Source organism: Melopsittacus undulatus, chromosome 7 (genome assembly GCF_012275295.1).
Source record: "Melopsittacus undulatus isolate bMelUnd1 chromosome 7, bMelUnd1.mat.Z, whole genome shotgun sequence".
Lineage (NCBI taxonomy): Eukaryota > Metazoa > Chordata > Aves > Psittaciformes > Psittaculidae > Melopsittacus > Melopsittacus undulatus.
In genome coordinates this window covers 1,545,316-1,569,686 of record NC_047533.1, presented here as the reverse complement: position 1 = coordinate 1,569,686, position 24,371 = coordinate 1,545,316, and the positions used below count along the sequence as shown (strand labels likewise).

The 24,371-nt window shown below is 49.0% G+C and overlaps 1 protein-coding gene across 2 annotated transcripts in view; it reads left to right on the top strand.

The window, feature by feature from the left end:
• The window catches only part of EXOC6B (exocyst complex component 6B), a 291,776-nt gene that overhangs the window by 23,571 nt on the left and 243,834 nt on the right, over positions 1–24,371 (top strand). For both annotated transcript variants that reach the window (XM_034064717.1, XM_034064716.1), the window contains exon 2: positions 20,800–20,965. In XM_034064717.1, the coding sequence (XP_033920608.1) occupies positions 20,800–20,965 (166 nt within the window). The remainder of the gene's footprint in view (positions 1–20,799; positions 20,966–24,371) is intronic.

Genomic DNA, 24,371 nt, shown 5'->3' with positions numbered 1-24,371 from the left:
CCTGGGATGCTGCATAAGGACCACAGTCCATGAAGGAGGAGAAGTCTTCCCCTCACTGAGAACTAGAACTGAGCTTTGCCCCATTACAGCCAGCCTGGGTTATCCTCCCATTGCTTGCTGTGGGGACCTGAACCAGTTACTGCTTTTCTTGTGCATCCCCCTTAGACACAAATTTCACCCCCAGCTCTCAGCAAAACATGTCCATGACAAGAACCTATGGGGGCCACATCACCATTTGTTACTGCTTTCCCCAGAACAACTCAGTTTTCTTCATAGAATCCCAGCCTGGTTTGTGATGGAAGGGACCTTAAATCCCATCCAGCTCCAACCCCTGTCACGGGCAGGGACCCCTTCCACTGGAGCAGCTGCTCCAAGCCCCTGTGTCCAACCTGGCCTTGAGCACTGCCAGGGATGGGGCAGCCACAGCTTCTCTTGTGGATTGTGCTACAAGGCCAAGTGCATCTTATGAGGGTGGTGGGTACCAACTGTGTGCTTGCACTCATAAGAAGGGTCTTCTGAGGTAACAGAGCAGCATTACCTGGGGTCTAATAGTGTGGATGTTCAAACCAGTCTTCTTCAAGCTTTGCCATCACTCTGGGCTCCCATGGTGAATAACTCATGCTCATCTGTAGTGTGATGTCTTGTCACTGGGTGATGTCGATGGATTTATCGTGTGTTTCCTTATAGGAGTAGAGTTGCTGGTTTAGTTTTGGTACGACCTAACCTATACAGACCATGAAAAAGGCTGAGCTCATAGCTTGTGCTACAAGCACTGTGATCTCTTTTGCTGCCCTGTTTGGATGCAGGAATATTACAGTCTAGGAGACAGTTGTTTTGTTGTGTTCTTATACAGAGCCTTGGTCGTAATATGAGCCTTTTTCTTTAGGATTTAGACCTTGCCCTCGCTGATTATGTATCTGGTCATGTGAAAAGATAGGATTTTCTCTGGTGCCATCCTGTGGCAAGATGCAGCATTGTGGCTTGAAGGGATTCACAGGGTGAGCTGAGGCTGCAATTGGGAAAGAAGACTTTACTCAAGGGCACAATGAGATTACTTGGGATATGCCTTGTGTGGGAAGGGTAGGACGTGAAGTATCAGGAATGTAGAAGAGAGATGCTATGGAGGATGTAATAGTTTCTTTCTCTTCCCTTTTCATTCCTGGCCTTCTGATTAATCTCATACACTGTGTTAGTCAAGCACTTGTATGTACATGGCTCGCATCAATTGCTCTTAAGCAGCCTCTGAACATTCAGTTCTTACGTTCAGCTTTGAAGAAGCTGGTTTGTGAGCAGTGAGTAAGAGCAGTGAGTAGATGGACCTCGATAGCACAGACTGAACGTGGCCTTTCTTTCACAGCAGTGCTGAGGATGGAGGACATGACAAGTATATTGTATTGCATAAAGGACATCCCAGATTCTGCACCTCTTGCTCTTTCCACTCCATGAGATTCCTCTGATGTATAAAAGCACTGCTGGAAGCAGGAGAACCCGTTTATTGCTCTTTCTCTTCTGTTGCCAAAACCTGCCCCATGTATTGTGCTGTGGGCAGGGGAGGGATGAAGTCAGGATTTGCAGGGCAGACTTCCCACGAGGTGAATTTGGGTTTGCTGCCTTTAATGAAGAAAAAAAGTGATCTTTTGTCATGCCAGTTTCCTCATTTGAATCTATGGGCTTGTTGTAAAGCAGAGGTTTTGGTTGTTGGGAGGGTTCCTAGCCAAATATGTGCTTTAGTAAGGCTTTCTGCTTCATCCTTCCTCTATTTCTTATTGCTCTAGTGAGCTGAAACGGATGCACAGATGTTCTGTCGCTGCAGGTTACAACCTAAGAAGTGAGGACTTGTGCATGTCAGGCCTTGATGGTATTTCATTGATGGCTGGGGTAAAACCTGGTAGCATGGAAGGTGTTTTGCAAGCGGCAGTGTGATGCTGATGCTCGGGTCAGGCCTGGGTTGGGTTTGGTCCCCATGCACCGGTACATCACCTGCTGCAGTGCAGACCTCCAGCCTGGCTGATCGCTGGGTATTGCTTGAAAACAAAGAGATGTGAGCACCACACTTTGTATGCTGAAGCCTGAGGATGGTGGCTTTCCAGGATAGGGTTAGCAATAGTTAATACTCTGAAAAGTCTTTTCTGGAGCCTGAACTGTGGGAATGGCTGAGCTGTTTTCATAGATCTAAAATGAGAAGCTTCGAAAGGGAAGAGAGAACCACCTGGAAGCAGGTACTTGATGTATAAGGCTTCAGCCTCCCCAGATACTATGTATCTATAACACAGATCCAGGTAAGAGTACAGAGATGGTCCAGAAGTCACCCAGAGGGACCAGCAGCATGTCCTTCAGGAAAGTATATCTCTATCCTGTGCCTTGTTACTCACATACATGCTCTCCTGCTTCAAATACTCAAAGGATTTGGATCTTCCCAAGCCAGAGCTGTTCCATTTGAGTCAGTGTTTGCTATCTGTGGATTATAAGCAAAGGGCTGTTCAGCACAGAGCCTATACCAAAGGGATGCTCTGCAGCTGTGGGATGAGGAGGATCATGCATCTGTTCAGTTGTCCAATCCCAGTGATAAGGATTTATGTGTATAGTGAACATTTTGGCTGGCAAGTGGGTTTCTTTGTGTCCCCAAAAAGGTGGTGGAAAGGCCAGTGACTACTCTGTGGCCCTCCCTGGCAGTCTGGCTTCCCTTTCTCCTATGCAGAGAGAGGTTTAAAGCAGTGAATGTCAGCACTTGACCTCATCTGGTTGTTTCAAAGTAACCTGATTAGCCATAATCTGCTCACTGCTTGAACTGCACATTGGTGTGATCCTGCATTGGGTCAGGTTTGATGTTCACCTTGCCTACAAGTATTCCCTCTGTTATAAACCCATGTGCTTTGTGCCTCCATCCCTGACAGCGGTTGTGGGTGTGCTGGCTTGGACATCCAAGGACTTGGGAGAGGCACAGTCCTTTTGGCTGTTTATGCCTGTCACATTGGCTGAGGAGGATGATTAGTAAAGACTTCATCAATGGCTAAATAGGATTTGTCATGGAATCCCAGAGTGGTTTGTATTGGAAGGGACTTTAAAGCTCATCCAGTTCCATGGGCAGGGACCCCTTCCACTGGAGCAGCTGCTCCAAGCCCCTGTGTCCAACCTGGCCTTGAGCACTGCCAGGGATGGGGCAGCCACAGCTTCTCTGGGCACCCTGTGCCAGCGCCTCAGCACCCTCCCAGGGAACAGCTTCTGCCTAAGAGCTCAGCTTAGTCTCCCCTCTCTTGGGCAGGTTCAAGCCATTCCCCTTGGCCTGTCCCTCCAGGCCCTTGTCCCAAGCCCCTCTCCAGCTTTCCTGCAGCCCCTTTAGGCACTGGGAGCTGCTATTTCTTATATAGATACATATATCTTTTACAAAGCAGTTCTCTGTTTTGTGGGTACTTGATGCTCTACAAGTTGTGTGCTACATCCCAAGATGATTCATCCAGCCTGGGATCTGCTGATGCCCATCCTCTTGAACTCCCTTCTGCCCCTCGCATGCCATATAATGTGCTATCCTGTGAGCGACCCTTGGTTTACCAGAGTAACCTCGATCTGGCCAAATCCTTTAATAGTGACCTCCCAAAGGAAAATATTAAGGCTTTCCAATGACATTAAAAAGACAAAAGGAGGAGGGGGAAGGCAAGTTTAATTAGGGCAAAAACTGGGATAACTGACTTTAAATAGATTAAAGAAAGGCTGGATGCAGTAAAGTTCACAAGCACTGGGTTATAGGATGCCTTATAGAAGGCAGCAGTGAGGTTGGGTCAGGGCCTTTGTATTGCTCTGTAGTGTAGTAGTTAATGGTGCTCAGTCCCCTGGGCCCTGGGAAGCCTTCACCAGTCCTCTGGTGTCTGCCTGATGCAGGAATCCAGCTCTGCTCTGCCTTGCCAAGCTGCTGAATCAGGGATTCTGGAATCCCAGGTTGGAAGGGACCTCAAGGATCATCTGCTCCAACTTTTCCAGGCACATCATGACCCAGACTGGATGCCCCAGCACCTGTGCAGCCCAATCTTAACAGTGTCCAATGCTGGGGAGTCACCATTTCCCTGCGGAGATTATTCCAGTGGCTGCTTGTTCTCATGGGGAAGCATTTTCCTCTTGTGTGCAGTGGGAATCTCCCCAGTGGTAACTTGTGCCCATCACCCCTTGTCTTTTCCATAGGGCTCCTCATCAAAAGGGAGTCTCTGTGTTCTTTGTAGCCACCCTTTAAATACTGGAACATGGTGACAAGGTCTCCCTGAGCCTTCTCTCCAGGCTGAACAGTCCCAGCTCTCTCAGCCTTTCCTCACACAGTTCCCAGTCCTTGGATCATCTTTGTGGCCCTTCTCTGGACCCTCTCCAGCCCATCCACAGCTCTTTGTCCAGTGGGGCCCAAAACTGAACCCAGTATTGCAGGTGTGGCCTGACCAGCACTGAGCAGAGTGGAACAATGACATCTTTATCCCTGTGGTGATGCCCTCGGTGATGTTCCCCAGCATCCTGTTGTTTTTCATTGCTACAGCTGCACCCTGATTACTCCTATGGAGCTTGTGTCCCCCAGGACCCACAGAGCTGCTCCCAGTGAAGTAGGAGATCTTCATAAAGCAGTGTGGAGATCTACTGTGTTACAGGCAGTTCCTATGATGAGCAGTGGTTGTATTCTTCATTAACAGCCTGTCTTGGGGGGACCCTGTTTGGGTATTGGAGAATGTCTTGTGTCCTAGTTCTTAGCTTGTGGGTGCAGAGCTGAGACAGCAGGAGCAATCCAGCCTGAACAAGCAAGTGTTGTGGTCCCTTTGCTCACCTCTGAGTGAATGACATCCTGGTGGTAACAACCCTTTTTGGTCCTTATTTCCATTTATGGTACAAAAATGTGCTTGCCCAATGGGTAGATGGCATTTAAGAGATTCCCATCGGCAGACTCTCCTGCTGGTATGCTAAACCTGTGCTTTTAGGGTTGTCCTAAGGAGATCCTCTTACCTCCTCCAGAAGTGGTGAACATAGGAGGGGAAAAACAGGCTTAGAACCTCTTTGTACAGGGATCAAGTACCACTCAGGGCTTGCTGTGCTTGGAAGCGACTTCGTTCCTTGCGAATGAAGGTATGTTGAAGCTGAAACTTGTGCTTAGCTCAATGTGAAGCCCAGACAAGCACATACTTCACTTCTCATGGTGATTTTAGAAACCAAATCAGAGCAAATGTTACTTCCCTTGAAGCCAGAGGTGCAGCTCATTTCTGTGTGCGACTGAGAGCTCCCTTCTGTGGCAGCTCTGCAGCATTGCTGCTGCTGCAGCTTGCTCTGCTCCTCATGATAAAATCACCTCTCTTTACTTGCAGTGATTGAGCAATGATCGATGCTGTCAGGTCACTGGTATGTTTGAAAGCACAGGATGAACAGTACTATCACTGCAAAACCAAGTTACTGTCTTGTTTAGATGTTTGCACATGAAGATGGAGTCGTTTCTCTGTTTTCCCCTATGCTTTCATGCTGTCACTGTGGGAAGTAAGGTAATGAGGAATTGGATCTTTAACCCATGTGCTGTAAAGCAGAAATCCTGCTTGAGTTTTCTACCCAAAACTCTTGGTTAAAGCTATACATTGTCTTTGAACATAAGCATAGCATCCCAGCCTGGTTTGGGTTGGAAAGGACCTTAAAGTTCCTCCAGTTCCAGCCTGTTTTGGGCTGGTTCTTTGCCTGTTAAGAAAAAGCCCAATCTGAAGTTCACCAGAATGAATTGTAATGAGTGCAGCTGTTTCAAATGGGGAAACATTGGCCTGACTTGTGGGAGAGGAGGAGGAGGAGGAGAGGATGGTGTGAACGTGACTCAGCTCTGCAGTGACAGTTGCCATCAGCTGGTGACAGTTTGTAGTGGATGAAGGCACTGAGCTCCTGAGCAATAACCACAGTTGGGAGAGCACATGAGGGAATTTCCCATCATTGAAGACAATAGTTGGCAAATACCTCCTTCATATGGGAGAAGAGGAATGGATGAATCCCTTTGAGCACCTTGGGCATAGTTGTTCTTGGAGCTGTGCAGGTGTCTATGGTCACCCCCTCATCACTTTTCCAGCACAAGGGAACTTGCACATTCACCTGCACAGTCGGCAGCTTTCAGTCACTGAATCTGCAGGAACAGCCTGTGCTTGGTACAAAAGCACTGCCTTTAGGAAGTAGGCACCAGGACAACTTGTCCATGTGCTATGTTGGGCTTTCCCGTGTTCTGCAGCTGCTTCCATTGCTGCTGGGAGGCTCTTCAGTTTGGGGGGGGTGGAAGTGGAAGGAGGGATAATGGAGATGATGAGTTCTGGAGCCCTCAACACGAGAGGGACATGGAGCTGCTGGAGAGAGGCCAGAGGAGGCCATGGAGCTGGTGCGAGGGCTGGAGCAGCTCTGCTCTGGAGCCAGGCTGAGAGAGCTGGGCTGGGGCAGCCTGGACAAGAGAAGGCTCCTCAAGGGGAGAGCCCAGAGCAGCTCCAGTGCCTAAAGGGGCTGCAGGAAAGCTGGAGAGGGGCTTGGGACAAGGGCCTGTAGGGACAGGCCAAGGGGAATGGCTTGAACCTGCCCAAGAGAGGGGAGACTGAGCTGAGCTCTTAGGCAGAAGCTGTTCCCTGGGAGGGTGCTGAGGCGCTGGCACAGGGTGCCCAGAGAAGCTGTGGCTGCCCCATCCCTGGCAGTGCTCAAGGCCAGGTTGGACACAGGGGCTTGGAGCAGCTGCTCCAGTGGAAGGGGTCCCTGCCCGTGGCAGGGGTTGGAGCTGGATGGGGTTTAAGGTCCCTTCCAACCCAAACCAGTCTGGGATTGTGTGATTACAGAGAGAAGAGCTTCTATGGCAGGTGCAGGATACTGACTGGCCGAAGCAGTCAGGGGTGTGCTATCTGTGTTTGCTGTCCCCTCTCACTGAGTTGTGCAGTATGTGCTGTGGTGGATGGATGCAGCAGCTTGTGCTGCTCCAGTTCTTTGTCCATCACGCTCCCGTTATTTATGCTCAGCGCTGACATGCTTCCTGTCTTGTTTTGGAGGCTGGAATACCTCATCTCTGAATGTCTGTGCTGCTGAGGTGGGTCAGCACAGAACTGCTCATCTTCATGGTGAAGTTAAAGCTCCCTTTGACTTCTCCTTGCTTCTGGGGAAATGCCTGCTGCCTGGAAGTGCTCTGATTTCTGGCACAACCAAAGTTTGTTGTGTGGCCTTAGCCACTTAATTCCTCTGTGCCTACCAAGCCGTCAAATACACATGATGCTTCTCTGCAAAGGGAAACTGAGGCAGGGTGGTGTCTGTAAGGTATCCTGGCAGCTTCTGATAGGAGAAGCATTTGAGGGTTGCTTTAAGTTATCATTTTTAAGTATACCTGATTCAAGGACTCTTCTGCAGATCCCAAAATAAGAAGAAATGCTTTGGGATACCCTTGGTAATGTTATACTGCCAGGAATACTTTGCATGCCCCTTTGCAAGCAGGAACCAAAGCTCCAAAGCTCCATCCTCATCTTCATCACAGCGATGCCAAGTCAAAGGATGAGCTGAGTTCATTCAACCAGGAGGCTGTTTCCAGATTGCTTTTGGTAACTCTGCTCCTTAGGTTTCACTCCTGAACAAACTTCCTTGTGCTGATGCTGTGTCTGGCTTCCGCTCTTCCGAATCCCACTGCACTTGGATCCGGGATCACGCATCAGTGTGTGAAACACTTGGCTCCAGCATCCCTGCGTGCCGAGTTCAACTTGAGGCCTTCCACATCCCGAAGCTGGCCTTGCTTCAGCTGCGTTCGTGCTTGGTAAAGCGGGATTACACATTTAACAGTCGCTGTGCTTCGGGGTAAGCTTAACCTCGATGCAGTTCAGGCATCGCAGCACAGGGTGGCGGTGCCTCTTAAAGCTCTGCCGGCCCGAAGGCTGCGGGAGCCCCGGGTCGTGGCTCGCTGTATTCAGCGCTGCGTCCTTCGGTGCCTCTCGGTTGCATTGCTCTGCCTGGGTCCTTCTTCCAGAGCCCCTCTGTAAGCCACAAGGCACTGAGCTGTCATTTGTGGAGGGGCTGGTGAGAAAGCTTGGACATAGCAGTCATCCTGTGAGCATCCTATGAGCAGATAATCCAGCTCCAACCCCTATCCCAGGCAGGGATATGTTCCATTAGAGCAGCTTGCTCCAAGCCCCTGTATCCAACCTGGCCTTGAACCCTGCCAGGGATTTAACCACTTGTAGTGGTTAAATCACCCCTATCCTTGGCACATGTGACTTCACCTTCTCTTTTAATCCCTGTTTTATCTTCCCTGTCATTCACATCTGGTTTCTGGATCTTCCTGGTTGAACGCTGGCTTGGTAAGGACTTTAGCAGACTGTAGTGGTATGGCCATACCTTTGCACAGTGCTACCTCTTAGGAGTGTGTGCTCTTCTGAGGAGTGCTTGTTTTAAGCCAAGCTCAGCCCCAACATCAGTGTTGCTCCCGAATTTCCTTGCGTGTTCCAGTCTCCCTCTGGTTTTCCATTGTCTTGGATTTGTCTCTATAATGCAAAGCTGTTGTGACTCTTAAACTGCATTGCCTAAAACCCTTTTAGGGGTGGCACAGGTTCAGGAGCAGAATGGTCCTTTATGTCTCCTCTTTTTAGTCTGTATTCCCCTGTAACAGGGAGAGCCTTTGGGCACCTATGGATCATCTCTGCTGCTGCTCAGCTTTGAGAAGGTCAGTTCTGGTGTTGGCAGAGGTCTCCTCCCTCCAGTTCTTGGCTGGGTGCTGTGCTTCTGTTTAGTGTCTGGTGCATGAAGCTCTCGTCAGCACATCCTGCATGGGGTTTACTTTCCTTGTGCTGCTTTATGGTAAATAGGAGCCCCTAAGAGAACTTGGAGCATGCTCCTGCATGGCTGTTCTGCCCCTTCCCTGTGGCCTTTCCAGAGGGTGTCTCTGCAGTTTGGGTGCCACTTGACTTGCAGGTCTCTGTTAGGGGCTAAGCAGTCTCCTCCTCTATAGAAACATCCCATATCCTGGGTCAATCCCAAGGGAAGTGTGTCAGGAGAGCAGCTCTCCATCCCATCTCCTGCAGGCTCAGGACTGGCTGTGTCTGAATCATTTATCAGTCTGGGAGCAGACAAGCTGGAGGAGCTGGAGCAGTGCCTGCAGGATCCCTCCTTAAGGAAGGTTGGATCTTCCTTGTGGAAGGCAGCGAGCCCGTGAAAATCCACATGGCAAAAGGACTGCTGACAAATCCTCCTCCCACTGCTCGTGGTGGTCACTTGAAGTGATCCTCCTGGAAGCCTTTGGATAGGGTACATGGGGAGGTTGGAAAACTGCCCCCCCTCCATAGAGCCATATAGCGCATCAACAGGATGTGTGGTTCCAGGAAAAAGCACGTTATAGGATGGTGTCTGTGCAGCACTTAGGAAGCTGGGTTGGTTTCTTTCCATTCTTTCCTGTTCTTTATGTGAATTATACCATGCTTTTAGCAAGTACTTTGGGATTCTGTTACCATGTAGCTCTTCCTTTGTGCTGGAATTGCAAAGCCTTTCTGTAACGCAGGTCAAATGAGTGTACGAAGTACAGAGGGTGAAGGCATGATTCAGTCTCAAGCTTTCTGCTAGGGAAATGCTTATCAATGGCATGATGAAGAATCACTTCCCAGTGTCTGAATGTCTTCCGATGTTTTGTTGTACTCATCTGTTATAGCTGAGGCATGAAGAAGTGAACTGCATGCCAGAATAAGCACGACCACATCTCATTGCTCCTTGTTGCTGTTGCTTCCAAGTGTTTAAAGGCAGTGATATTGGCTCCTTCCTCCCAAGCTGGAGGAGGGATGACCTGCCTAGATCCAGGAACCATAAGTGTGTGTATGAAAAAGCTGGAGGAAGCCTCATGCTTGTGACAGCCTCAAATGTGTGGCAGGTTTTGAGGTTATCTCCCTACCATTGCAGGAGGTGGAGGTGCCAGCATAGGTTCTGTTGCCATCCCATTGCCCCACTTAGGTGGTCCCTCTTTTACTGACCTTGTTGCAAGGTATTAGAGTATTGGAGATCATGTCCCATTGCTTTAGGTACCCAAAGAGGTGCCTAAGCTAAAACTGGTCATGATGCCTCTGGGTTCCCTCTCTGAGGATGCTTGGGTTTAGTTCCCATTGTGATATGTTGGGCAGGGAGATGGGAGTCTCAAAGGCATGTGTGAAGGCAGATGGCCTGGTAGGTCTGAAGAGACTATAGATGAGCAAAAAGATTAAGTTTGTGCCTTGACAGTGGAGAATTTACGTGGACATATAAAGATGCCATTTATAAGATGAGGTTGTCGATGCCTCCACCTCCTGAAACAATGAGATCCATCAACCACCGGAGAGGAACCTGTAGGTTGATGAGGCTCAAGATGAAGGGCATCTGCCATGGGCCTGTAGGGCCAGGCCAAGGGGAATGGCTTGAACCTGCCCAAGAGAGGGGAGACTGAGCTGAGCTCTTAGGCAGAAGCTGTTCCCTGGGAGGGTGCTGAGGCGCTGGCACAGGGTGCCCAGAGAAGCTGTGGCTGCCCCATCCCTGGCAGTGCTCAAGGCCAGGTTGGACACAGGGGCTTGGAGCAGCTGCTCCAGTGGAAGGGGTCCCTGCCTGTGGAACTGGATGAGCTTAAAAGTCCCTTCCAACCCAAACCAGGCTGGGATCCTATGGTCTAGTAGTTAAATTGCCTCTCAATTTCCTTTGGAATAAGCTTAAGTGGGGCAATCTCTCAGTGTCCTGACCCATCCACAGCACTTTTTCTTGTCTGGTCTCTTTTCTATTTGTATTTTTGATGGGGCCTTTTATATACAGTGCCTTGGTGTTGGTATTTTCTTCACATTTGCATTTTCAACCACAGGTAACCCCCATAATCCTGGTTTCAGATCCTTTGCTTTCCCCCTTTAAAAATGAATGCTTCAGTAAAGGTCACGGTGCAGATCAACCCAAGGCAGAGCTGATGACTCAGTTGGAGCTTTCTGTCTCTCATTGTACATCAGCTGCTTTATTTATATCTCCTCCATTGCTCTGTGTGTCCTGTGCCTGTTGTAAAGGATTAGACGTGCTGGAACACCATTGCAGGCGCAGCAGAAGGGAGATTAGAACATTTGTGGTGGCTTTACATCCACATCCTCCCATTCTTGTGGGTTGGTGTCTGCCCCCTTGTTTTGACACTTTGCCTAACAATAGTACATATGGTGGCAACGCTCAGACCCGTCCTGCAAAGTCAATGTGACGAGGGTGTATCATTAGGCTTGATCCGTGTTTGGAGCAGCCTTGTTTACAGGCCTTGTAAAGATGATTCATCTCCCTCTTAATGCTAACCAGCTTGGATGGGCCGGGATCTCTCTTGCTCGGTTGTAGCGAGCATTCCTACCCTACACATGGTGTGAATCAAGTGTCCTTCCAACTTGAAAGAGCTCTGAGAGAGGAGGGCCTGCTGACGCATGGCTTTTGTTCTGGGGGGAATTGTTTCCATTGTGCTCCCAGAAAGAGGAGGGCAGTTGAAAGCTCTGCTCGTGGCCAGTTCGCTCCATAGCTTGCCTCGGTTGGGGGCATCCGTGTGTGTTGGCTTTGGGTTGCTCCTTACGTTTCCTGGCTCTTCTGGAGGCTAATTTGTTCAAGCTTTTAGTTCTTCATGTCTTTTATCATCTGCAATTCCTTCCTTAATAGGGACATTCTAACCGAGTTGTTCCATTATATTTGCAATTAGGGTCATTATTCCTTTCCTCCAGGATCTCGTCTGGCACAGAGTAGCTGTATTCCACCCCGGAGATTGCTGTGGCTTTATGGTGGCTCTATTTATCCAGTAATGTATAGCCTAAACGTGCTTTGTTGTCATAAGTATACGCTTAAGAAGGCTTCAGAGTGTTTTACAACCCAAGAGCTGACCTTGTGCAGATGGAGGAAATGGGGATTTGTCCATGGCCATCAGTGAAAGCTGAGTTGGGTTCTTGGAAATCCTTGTAAAAACCTGGGAGGATTTAGGATATGGGGTCAGAGACACTGTTTCATTCAGCTGCAGGGCTCAGTTGGTGCTTTCCAAAGAGCTTCATCTGGTTGGACCCATAGAAAACGGGGCTGCAGGGGTTCTTAGGGCTACTCAATCCTCTCCCTGGCTGAGGAGGTGCTTGGTTTCTCCAGCAGCAAATGGATCTAAACTGGTTCTGCTTGATGGTTTCTAACTTACTCTTGGAAATGATCAGTTTAAAGAGGTCCCATAACATGCCTTGGAGATCCCATTTGGATTTCTGCCACTCTTACACTTGGAAAACCTTGTCTGATGTTTAACCTCATTCTCCTGGGCAATTTAAGCCCATTACTGTATTTCCCTCTCTTCAATAGGCACAAGTATTTGCATGGGAATGTGAGCCTGGGCCTCCTGGTAGTCATCCATCCCAAATACTCTTGCCTTGTCATCCAGCTTTTCTCCCTGAGGATGTTGCTGTGTCTGGTCCTCCAGATGCATTTGTAGAGCAGGCATCTGTAGTTAGAAGGGGATGTGCTTTCACTTCCAGCACTGCAGTTCAGTGGTGAGCAGCAGTTTGGGGCTGAGGTTGAGGTTTGCTGGCAAAGAGGGATTTACTCATCTGAAGCTCAGCATTAGACCCCCAAACCTCAACTGTGGATGAGCTGGGACAAGAGGCTTAAGGCAGGTTTAGTGTCTCTCTTTTATGGAGGTCTTTTGGTCTTGAGTGGGTCCAGATCAGCTATTTGTGGGCTTTATAGTAGACACATGCCATATATTGAGCTTCCAAGACCTAACAGATAAGCTCTGAGCTTCAACATCTGGATTCTGTCCTTAGAGCTGGTCCTGAGCTGTTGTTTTGCCTTAAGCTCCTTCTCTCCTCGACTAAACCATGATCTGTAACATACCTTTATGGGGAAGCTTTAGTGAAGCTGAACTGAAAATTCATTGTCGCTTTCCCTGTGCATCACTGTCATGTCTGGTTTTGACTGCGTGGATCCTGGGGATGTGGTGGAATATCTCCATGGAATAATGGAGAACTACAAGAGTAGATGCAATAAAATTCAGTAAGTGGATTCTTCACTCTCAGTTCTATCTTTTGGAGAAGCCCTTTCAAGTCAAATGGATTTCTGAGCATCTCCTACAGAACCTCTCTGCCCTTTGGCATGTGTGATTGTGGGTTCATGACCTGAGTCCTCAAACTGAACAAAAGGGCTTCTCATTCTTCAACTAACCCACACAGAAAGCGACTGAAGCGCATGAACAGAGGTACCTTGTGCTGCGTGTGATGCTTGGTCTTGTGTGGCCTCCAGCTGCATCTCTAAAAGGCTCATTGTAGGTCCTTTGCCAGGTTAACCTGCCCTAGGCAGGTATCTCTAAGGGTGCCAGGCATCTATATTTAGCCAACTAAAGCCTAATCTGAGACTTGCATGTGAGTGTAGAAAGCAGTTCTTAGGCTGTAAATGAGAACGAGCTGTCTCTAGTGTGGGCTGTGCTGATGGGAGAAACTGGGTCAGCGAGATGCTTGTCCCTGCCAAGTCCCTGTTGCATCAGGTTTCCTTCTGGAGGCACTCGTGTGATTGCTCCTAATCAGGTTTGATTCAACTGATTTGAGTTATAAGAAGGTTTAAAAGGACTTTTCCTCTCTCTGGGGTGCTGGAGAGGGCTTATGTTCAGTGGAGGAGGAGGAGGCAGAAGGCTGTGTTCCAATGGCAGCGCTGTGTGCAGAGCACACATCTGTCTGCTGCTGCAAGTCAGGAACCTCTCCACACAATGAACTGGCAGCAGGGAGCTGCTTTGTGCCATCTCATTCAACTTGTGCCTGTGGGGAGACCTCGAGTTGACCTCTGTACTGAGCCGTAGGCTTCTGCAAGAGGAAAGGAGCTGGAAGCTGGGGAGCATCGTGTGCTGCCAGGCAGGGATGTCTGTGCCAAGTGCTGGTTTCTGGGCACTGAACTGCCTGGAGGTGAGCATGGAATTACAGAGTGGTTTGGGATGGAAAGGACCTTAAAGCTCATCTGATCCCAACCCCTGCCACAGGCAGGGACCCCTTCCACTGGAGCAGCTGCTCCAAGCCCCTGTGTCCAACCTGGCCTTGAGCACTGCCAGGGATGGGGCAGCCACAGCTTCTCTGGGCACCCTGTGCCAGCGCCTCAGCACCCTCCCAGGGAACAGCTTGTGCCTAAGAGCTCAGCTCAGACTCCTCTCTCCTGGGCAGGTTCAAGCCATTCCCCTTGGCCTGTCCCTACAGGCCCTTGTCCCAAGCCCCTCTCCAGCTTTCCTGCAGCCCCTTTAGGCACTGGAGCTGCTCTGGGGTCTCCCCTTCAGGAGCCTTCTCTTGTCCAGGCTGCCCCAGCCCAGCTCTCTCAGCCTGGCTCCAGAGCAGAGCTGCTCCAGCCCTCGCAGCAGCTCCATGGCCTCCTCTGGCCTCTCTCCAGCAGCTCCAGGTCCCTCTTGTGCTGCTGCCCCAGAGCTGGAGCAGGGCTGCAGGGGGGGTCTCCCCAGAGCACAGCAGAGGAGCAGGATCCCCTCCCTGAGCTGCTGCTCACGCTCTGGGGGTGCAGCCCAGCACAGGGGGGGGTTCTGGGCTGGAGCGATGGAGGCAGTGGAGCTGCTGCTTTGCTCTTCAAGACCATACACAGGCAACACTAAGCCCATGGGCAGTGCTGGTTGCTGATGCTGTCCCTGTTTTCCAACCAAGCTGTGGGTCCACTCGCTTTCCATGTGGAAGTTATCAATCACAGCAGTGTCAATTTTAATGTGCTCTGTGTGGTTTCCTAATGCAGCGCTTCTAATCTCATGCATGTCTTCAGTATTCGTTGCGCCTGTGTTGGATGTTAGGACAGTATTGCTTCACACAGAAAGGAGGGTCCAGGACTGAAAGCCAAGAATGCACCAAAAAAGCAATCAGCTTGTTTAAACAATGCTTTAAGACGACAAAGTGAACTTTTTTCCCTAGGAAAAAGCACTTTTATGGGACAATAACACAGCAAGGATAGACATTAAAATTGTCCCGTGATAATCTCATCTGCTTTTATAGATGTGATGGCTAAAATCTTAATTCTGTGAAGTGCATAAAACCGATTCTCAGTTATCAGCAGTTTGATTTGTGGCTGCTTTGGGATGGTGCCTTCCTTCTTCTTTGGCAAGCGTTCTTTTCCTCCTCTTCCTTGTGCTGCTGTAGGCTCATAGCAGAGCAGCTTCCATGGCTCCTTGTTCCCTGCATCTTCAGCAGCCCTTTCTCTTCATATCAGACCCCAAATTCCTTCACCTCTTCATAGCCCAATGAATCAGGTGCTGTGGCTGATGTGGATTCTGTGTTTTCCTGCCTCCCCTCTGCTCCCATTGCACTTCTGCTGCTGGTTGTGACCTTAGCTTGGACCCCAGCCATGCACTTGCCTTTACTGCCCTTCCTCCTGCTTGGCTTCTGGAAGCACTTCCAGTTCCTCAAGGTCTTTGGCTGCTGCTTGTGGCTCCTCTTTGGTGTCACCAGCCCATTTCCAAAGCACTGCTTGCATTCTAGCTTCTAATTCCCTAATAAAGCCACTGAGGAAAACCAGGCCCAGGACAACTGCATGGGGAAGCCCTGTTGAAAGGCTCCTTCAGTCACTGACAAGTAACATGGATTCGTAGGATGGCTTTGGAGCAGTGTATGCATGTGGTTTACAGGAATGCTGTGTGCTGCGTTGCTCCTTGTGATGAGAATACCCCCAGGGTCACACCAGGACATGGCTGAAGTCAAGGTGTTCTCAGCTGTGCCACAAAGATCATCCAGATAGCGAAGTACAGTGATGCTCTGCAGAAGGGGCTTTGTTTGCTACTCCAGAACCTTGTGGTAATGGCATATTGCTGATGGTTTTGCTGAATCTTACAGTGACTGCAATGATTTCTGTTGTAACCTGAGAGGATGATGGTGTGTGAAACTTCTGTGCAAGAGATGTGGGGCAGGGGTTGGAGCTGGAGGAGCTTTAAGGTCCCTTCTAACCCAAACCAGGCTGGGACTGTGTAAAAAGCACCCATGGGAATGCTTTCTGAACTAAACTAATGAAAAATAATCATGATTCAATGTTTTATACTTGTCCAAAATGAAAAAAAAGAAAAAGTAGCTTTTTTTCCCTCCATATTTGTGCTATAGATATTTATGGGAGATGGGACAAAACTGAATGAATTTGCCTTTATTTCACATAAAGAAAACAAAGAGCATGCTCTACACTTGCTCTTCCAGTGAGTTAACTTCAGGTGTAACACAGCCAGGAAATGGGTGTCTTTGGAGCCCAGCTTGCTAAAGCCCCATGTATGCAAGTGGCCCTGGTGAAGCCAAGGCTTGAAGCTCTTTGGCAGCTGGATGCTGAGCAGGTACCCATCTCACCCACTTGCTTTGACCTTTTCTCTATGGAGCTCTTGCACACTCCTGAATGAGTCCATGTACTTTTGCTTGCATTACTCAGGAGTTAATTTGTTGATTACAAAAGTCAGAAGAAGATTAAACCAACTGCTAATGCTTTTATGTAGCTTAATGAGAAGAAAATGTTTCTGAGGGATTAAAACCACTACAGAGGTTTAATGGGGGGGGGGGGGAGACAAAAAGGGAAATAAAAGTCCATAACAGAGTCAGGAATTTGTTCCACTTATTAAGTGAAACCAGAAGCACATCCCCTCTGTTCCAGTGTCCCCAGAGCTCCTCCCGCATTGTTCCAGATCCCTTTCATTTCACCCCCAGAGCATCCCCTCCTCTGAGCTTTGTGCTGGGGTTCTTTAGGTGTCAGAGTCTGAGTGCCCATCCTGCAGGGAACTGGTGCTGGGGGCTCACACTGGGGGCTTGGCCGTCCCTGGGGGGCTCGTGTTCACCGCCTGAGGATGAGACATGGGGAGCACACGCAGAAAGAGCTCCTAAGGATTTGCTAGCATTAATTCACATGTGTGCAGGGTGTTTAAGCTCCTCTGATGTGTTTTCAGCATCACTGTTATAGGATCCTGGCCTGGTTTGGGTTGGAAGGGAGCTTAAAGCTCATCCAGCTCCAACCCCTGCCACGGGCAGGGACCCCTTCCACTGGAGCAGCTGCTCCAAGCCCCTGTGTCCAACCTGGCCTTGAGCACTACCAGGGATGGGGCAGCCACAGCTTCTCTGGGCACCCTGTGCCAGCGCCTCAGCACCCTCACAGGGAACAGCTTCTGCCTCAGAGCTCAGCTCAGTCTCCCCTCTCTTGGGCAGGTTCAAGCCATTCCCCTTGGCCTGTCCCTCCAGGCCCTTGTCCCAAGCCCCTCTCCAGCTTTCCTGCAGCCCCTTTAGGCACTGGAGCTGCTCTGGGCTCTCCCCTTGAGGAGCCTTCTCTTGTCCAGGCTGCCCCAGCCCAGCTCTCTCAGCCTGGCTCCAGAGCAGAGCTGCTCCAGCCCTTACAGCAGCTCCATGGCTTCCTCTGGACTTGTTGCAGCACTATGTGGATATGGTGTATAGATGCAGTAGATAGTATCTGGTATCGGACCTGCCAATCTGAGAACAGCCACATGAAACCCCTAAAGAGTTTTTGACCTCTGCTTTTCCCCCGGTTTTTTGCTCTTATGGATGTTGAAGTGATGGAGAATGAATGCATTGTAGTATCCAGTGCAGTGTGGTTGAGTACAGCACAGTGAGGCTTTGCAGTGCTGGGAGGGGATGAAGGCGTGAATGGTTCTCCATCGTGATGTGCTTCTGCATGGGCTGCTGCTTGGGAAATGGAAAAGGCACCAGAGCATCCAGCTGTGGCACACATCCACATCTGCAGCATCCTCTTTGTTAATGGTTTGGCTGCTTGACATGGACCAGCTTTGGTTGCCCCTGTTTTGGGGACTACACTTTGCAGCGACACAAGGTGCAGATGGGAACTCCTGGTGCATTTGCCTGCTCTGGCTTTCCTGGGAAGGTTTTTCCAGTTGACCTTTTGGAATCAAATCCAAAGTGGATTTTTGAGGCCTGCAGAAACTGTGGAACCAGACAATGCAATCCAAGACCCTTTTCAAGGCACCCTCAATGGTTTTGCTTAGCGAGTGTACTTCAGAAGTGTAAACCAGACTGGGGTGGCACTGAGCAAAGTCTTCAAGCCCAGAGTTACAGCCTACAGAGCTATATGATAAGTACATGCAGCACACACCACTCATCTTCAGTCTGTTTCAATCAGAAGGCTTTTTGTGGGGGAGGCTATTAGTAAAGCTATCTGGCAAGTAATGTTTTATAGCAAAAGCATAAGAGAAGCTGCTTCAAGGATCATTTTCTATAGCATTGTCCCAGCCCTTTGTTATTTACAACCAAGAGCATGAATAAGCCAAGCCACTTGTAATTGTGATTTTTGTTTTCCTTCCTTTATGTGTTCATTGTGTGGTGTCATGACTGTTAATGGGTATTAATCTATGTTTAAGATCCATTTCTTTCTAGAAATGCTTTTGCATCATCTTGCAGTGTCTTCTTATCAAGTCAAGATCAATGAAGATGCAGGTTGGGCTGTAATCAGCATCTGAAATAGGAGAGATGTTACTAAGAGCAGAGTGTATGTGCAGAAGAAACGAGGTGGAGGGGAGCAGCTGAAGAGACCTGGAGATCCAGAGCAGGGCAGTGGCAATCCTGAAGGTTTGGTAGGGAAGAAGTGGGAAGTGCAATGTCCCAGATGGGGTAATGTGAAGGATGTAATAAAAGGTGTTCAGTTGAGTGTGTGAGGTGGGAACCAGAGCTGGGCTTGAGAAAGCTGGCAGTGACTAGGTAGGTAACAGCACACTTACATCAAGGGTATGGCATCACAGGGATGCTTTGCAAGAGTGGTGCTGTAGCTTGGGCAGCTGAAGCAGCAGCTCAGGAAGTTGGACATCTACCAGAGCCAGGGGACTGAAGATGATGATGGTGGAGTTTGGGACTTGAGTGTGTCTTGATGTGATTGCAGGGGTGAGATTCGTTCTTTCAATCAACCTGAGTCCCTGCACACTTACTGTAATCCACTTATGATGGTGTTCAATGCAGAGTAAGAACTTGACATCCCCTTAATTTGGAGTTGCTATCCTTCAGCTTTGGAGTGTATTGCAGTTTGGTCTAGGATGGACTGGGCTATTGCTCACTTGCATGTGTTTTATAGGGAGGACAGAAGTGAAGGATGCTGATTCTGCTGTGGGAAGGTTGTGGATGAACAGGAGAGCTCAAAGAGGAAGATGAGGATGCTGAGGTACAGGGTGCCCAGAGAAGCTGTGGCTGCCCCATCCCTGGCAGTGTTGAGCTGGCAGCTGGATGAGCTTTAAGGTCGCTTCCAACACAAACCAGGCTGGGATTCCATGGTACAGAGTTTGTTCAAATCCAAGCTTAGGGCTGACCCTTGAGATGCTGGGGTTCGTCGCTTCCTTTCACCAGCTCTTGTTTTACACTCCAATGTGGTTAAATGAACATACAATAGAAGGTTTTCAGTCACCAGACCCTTATGGCTCAGTTTGGCCACCTCCAGAGGACACTTTGCCCGGACTTGTGACTCAGTTGGGTGTTTTCAGCCTTGATGGATGCTTCTGTAAACGCGAAGAGCACTAGATGGCACTCTGCCTCCAGCTTCCCTCTACCACCAGCGGACCTCTGCTGAGCTGGAAGGAACAACCCCTGGTACCCGTGTGATTTCAGGAGGTTCTGTCTCTCTTTAGCACCAACCAACTTCTGTCTTGGAGTAAAGAAGGGAACAGGGTCACCTTTGCAGGCTTCTAATCTTGGGGGCTTTTATTTTACATTGAGTTTTAAGCAGGTTTATAAAGTTTGGGTGGTTTTGTTTTGCTGTTGAGAGGTTTTACTGAAACTAACTGAAGTTGCTAGGGCAGACATTGAAGGATGATAATCAAGTGGTTTTCCTCCAGCTTTTAGTCCTGTAAGGGTATTTTTATTACTAAGAGACCTTTGTGAACTGCAGAGGTGGGATCCTCCGAAGTGACCTGGGAGCACAGATTGCTCCAAAGGGTCACATCCCTTACTGCAGGCAGGAAGGTTTAATGGATCACAGAACCTTAGTGGTTTGGGTTGGACACTGCCAGGGATGGGGCAGCCACAGCTGCTCTGGGCACCCTGCGCCAGCGCCTCAGCACCCTCCCAGGGAACAGCTTCTGCCTAAGAGCTCAGCTCAGTCTCCCCTCTCTTGGGCAGGTTCAAGCCATTCCCCTTGGCCTGTCCCTACAGGCCCTTGTCCCAAGCCCCTCTCCAGCTTTCCTGCAGCCCCTTTAGGCACTGGAGCTGCTCTGGGGTCTCCCCTTGAGGAGCCTTCTCTTCTCCATCAGCCGGGTGCTATTTCAGCTGCAGGAATTGCTGCCTTCCACATGTCTCACTCAAGAGAACTGTTGACCTTTCCTCTGTCCTTATGTGTTTTGGGCGCTGTGTTCAGGAGGCAGTGACCCCAACAACCCTTTTGCTGCTTCTCCTTCAACAGACTTTGCTGTGGCTGTGTTGGTTTTGCAGCCAGAGGGCTAACAGTGCTGTCAACATTGGGAATGGAAGGGGAATGGGTTTTGCCAGCTGTAGACGTGATACTTTTCCATTATAGCTTTTACTCTTGAAGGCTGAAGAACATCCAGGAGGAGCTCTCAGCATTGTAACTTATGGTAGCAGATAGTGATCAGAGGTGGCTGAGCTCAAAGACAGAGCTCAAAGACACTGTTTTGGATCCTTTGGTGCTGTGTTGGCCGTGTTGTGGTCTCTGATGGGACATGAAGCTTGTGTTTGGCAGGGGGAAAAAGAAAGAAGGGCTGGAATAGGAAGGTACTCAAACTTGAGTTTGGTGCTTTGTGTATGGGAATAAACAGCAGAACTATCCCTTTATCACAGGAGGTTTATGAAGCTCACTGTGTAAGTAATGACTAACAAATACTGCAATATTGACCCATCATTGTCATCTTCTCTTTAGGTCTGTCTATGATGGAGAAGAACACGGTCGCTTTATGGAGAAACTGGAGGCACGAATCAGGAACCATGATCGTGAGATTGAGAAGATGTGCAACTTCCATTACCAGGGCTTTGTGGACTCCATCACAGAGCTGCTGAAGGTTAGAGGAGAGGCTCAGAAACTGAAGGTAAGAGAAAGCCATCCAGATGTGGTCCTGCTGGAGCAGAGGGCTTGTTTTCAGGCAAAGAAACTCCAACCTCAGTGTGCTCACTGCTGCTTTTCATACATTTATTTATTCACTTAAAGCCATCTGTGGTGTTTCCAAGCAGGCTTTTGGCTTTCCACACACAGCTCTCCATCCCACAACCAACCGCATGCTCACAGAAACACCTTCCTGGGGGGCTATTCTGACACCAGAAGCACCCATGTTATGACAGTGGCATTTTCCATGGCAAGGATTCATCCAGCGGTCGACTGTAGGATGAGGCCATTGAAAATACCATCAAAAAGCCTTTATTTATTTATTTTTAAGCCATTGTTCCTAGCCAAGAATTCCACATTGTTTCTTTGCAAAGGCCTGTTGCTGTTTCCCATTCTCCCAACAGCTATTTTGTCGGTGGCGCACTGTGAAGTCCATCTCTGTACCCTCAGGATCTCTCTTGATTTCCATTACTATGCGATCTATAAAACAGCACATGGGGAAAATATACACAGAAACATATTTCCCCAATCCCAGGCCTTCTTTGTAAGGGTTTCCTCAGGGAATCATCCCTGCGTCCAGTGGTGAGAGTGTGTTTTGTTCCAGCTATTCATTCTCTGTTTGATCTGGGTCTTTGTCGCAGTAGCGCTGGTCTTTGAACTTATGTGCAAGCAGCAGCAACATAAATGCCCTCCCTGTTGCATCTCCAGTGTGTATCTTCAGTCCTGTGCTTGTAGCTTCGGAGTGTTTTGTGTGACATCAGGCTGTAGAAATCTTGGTGTTCATTGTTTTAAGAGTGTACCTGGTAAATATGAGCTGGGTGTGTTGTCTGCTGCCATTCATAGGTAACACAGCTGCAGGAATGATGGATTTCAGGTGGCTCCAAGTGAACTAAAACCTTGAGAAAAGAAGGCTCAGGGAGACCTTGTCACCATATTCCTGTATTTAAAGGGTGGCTACAAAGAACACGGAGACTCCCTTTTGATGAGGAGTCCCATGGGTAAGACAAGGGGTGATGGGCACAAGTTACTGCTGGGGAGATTCCCACTGGGCACAAGAGGAAAAGGTTTCACCCTGAGAACAAGCAGCTGGAATAATCTCTGCAGGGAAGTGGTGGATTCCCCAATGTTGGACACTGTTAAGACTGGGCTGCACATGGTGCTGGACCATCCAGTCTGGGTCATGCTGTGCCTGGAAGGGTTGGACCGGGTGATCCCTGAGGTCCCTTCCAACCTGGGGTTCTGTGACTCTGATTCTGTGATTAAAATCTACTCAGAGCTGTGTTGTTAAACTTTCTGTCCTGCTTTTGTGCCCTGTGAAGGGGAAACATTGAATTGGGAACTTGCTGCTCTTGAGCAGCAGAGGAGCTCCTTGCAGTGGATTTCTGCCCTACACAGCAGTGTGTTGTTTTCAAGAGATGCTGGGTCACTGATTGATAACGTGGCTGTGGATGGAAAATAAATGAATAGAAAGTATGCTGGATACACTCTCAAAGAGGCACCTCCTTACTTTGGGTGATATTTCATAGAATCCCAGCTTGGTTTGTGTTGGAAGGGAGCTTAAATCCCATCCAGCTCCAACCCCTGCCATGGGCAGGGACCCTTTCCACTGGAGCAGCTGCTCCAAGCCCCTCTGTCCAACCTGGCCTTGAGCACTGCCAGGGATGGGGCAGCCACAGCTTTTCTGGGCACCCTGTGCCATATCTTCCTTATAACTAATCTAAATCTACCTTCTCTCAGATTAAACTCATTCCCCCTTGTTCTACACCTACACACTCCTGTAGTAAGTCCCTCTCCAGATTTTTGATAGGCCTCCTTAAGGTATTGAACATCTACAGTCCATTACCTCAGCAACATCCTAGGAACATTTATAACCTTATTATGTCATTGATAACCTTAATGATATTGACACTGCAGTAAGTGTAGGAGCTGTCATTAAATTCAAAGTACATGACTAAGGGAATCTACAGCCTAAATTCTTGTTGGGTGGCTTTAGATGTGCTCCATCACGTGTGTAAAGGATTTAGGAAGGAGCTGCTGTGCTCTTCATCCTCACTATAATACAGCCAGTGAGGCAAACATCCCACACTTAGCAGAATCAGCAGTAGATGTGTTTTGTGTATGGCATCAGTAGATGGGTTTTGGACAGAGGGATGGAGTCAGCAGCAGGGTCATGGTGGTGTCCTTCAGGTCCATTCCCAGGATTCCTCTCCAGCTCCCTTTGCTTCTCTCTCATCACTCCGACACTAAATGGTAGCAGAGTGATGCTTAACCCCTCACCCATCCCAAGCCCTGCTCCATACCACATGTTCCATAGGCAGATGAATGAACTAACGACTTGAGCATCCTTTAAGCCCCTGTGTGATCCCAGTGTCTCATTCCTCACATGTGCTCACCTGTTGTCTGTCCCCCCTTGCTGTGCGTCTGTCTTAGATTATAAACCCTCCTTGTCTGAAAAGCTTCAATGTGTCTACAGAGAGTCTATATAAATAATCATCTATTTTATTACAATATATACATGTAGACCTTAAGACCAAAACAAAACACAGCTCCCTGCCCCCTGAAAACTCCTAGTGTGCAAGGGCAGAATGTATCCTTACTCCTTGCTTTAACTGGGATTGAGATGTAATTTTAATAGAAGACTACTACAGCCCTGGCATTATTTTAGGAGCAGTTTTAAATTAGCCTACACGGATTCCTTTTTCCTGGTGGGATTTTCAGGATAGAAGCAAATAAAATAATCTTTGGAAGAGATGCTGGGCTCCTGCTTGTAAAAGCTCAATACATCATAAAGGAAATGAGCAGTTTTTGCACAGGGCAATCAGCCAGGAAAGCTGAAGCTACTGCTGAAGAGGGAGCAATGTGATGCAGATGCTGTTGATGGGATGACTCCCCTTCTTTGCAGCATGGTAAGCTTAAAAAGCAGCATGGTCAGTGTTAAAACCAAAGGAAGCCAGAGAGGCCGCATGGCTCTGCTTATTGGAGCTACACAAACATTTCAGTGTGAGACCTGATGCTGCAGTTTGGAGCAGTGTGGGAAATCAGTGTTGCCCAGTTTCTTTCAGTAGTCAGGAGGGAACAAGTTGGATCCTCAGTCAGTTTAATCCCAGACTGATTTGGGTTGTAAGGGAGCTTAAATCCCATCCAGCTCCAACCCCTGCCATGGGCAGGGACCCCTTCCACTGGAGCAGCTGCTCCAAGCCCCTGTGTCCATCCTGGCCTTGAGCACTGCCAGGGATGGGGAAGCCACAGCTTCTCTGGGCTCAGGCGCTCACTGAAGCTGGGTCATAGGGAGCTTCTCCTCACCCAACACCTGCAGGTCCTTCTCCTCAGGGCTACTCCATGCCATCTCCTTCACCCTGTATTTGTGCTGTATTTGTGTATCAGCTGCTTGC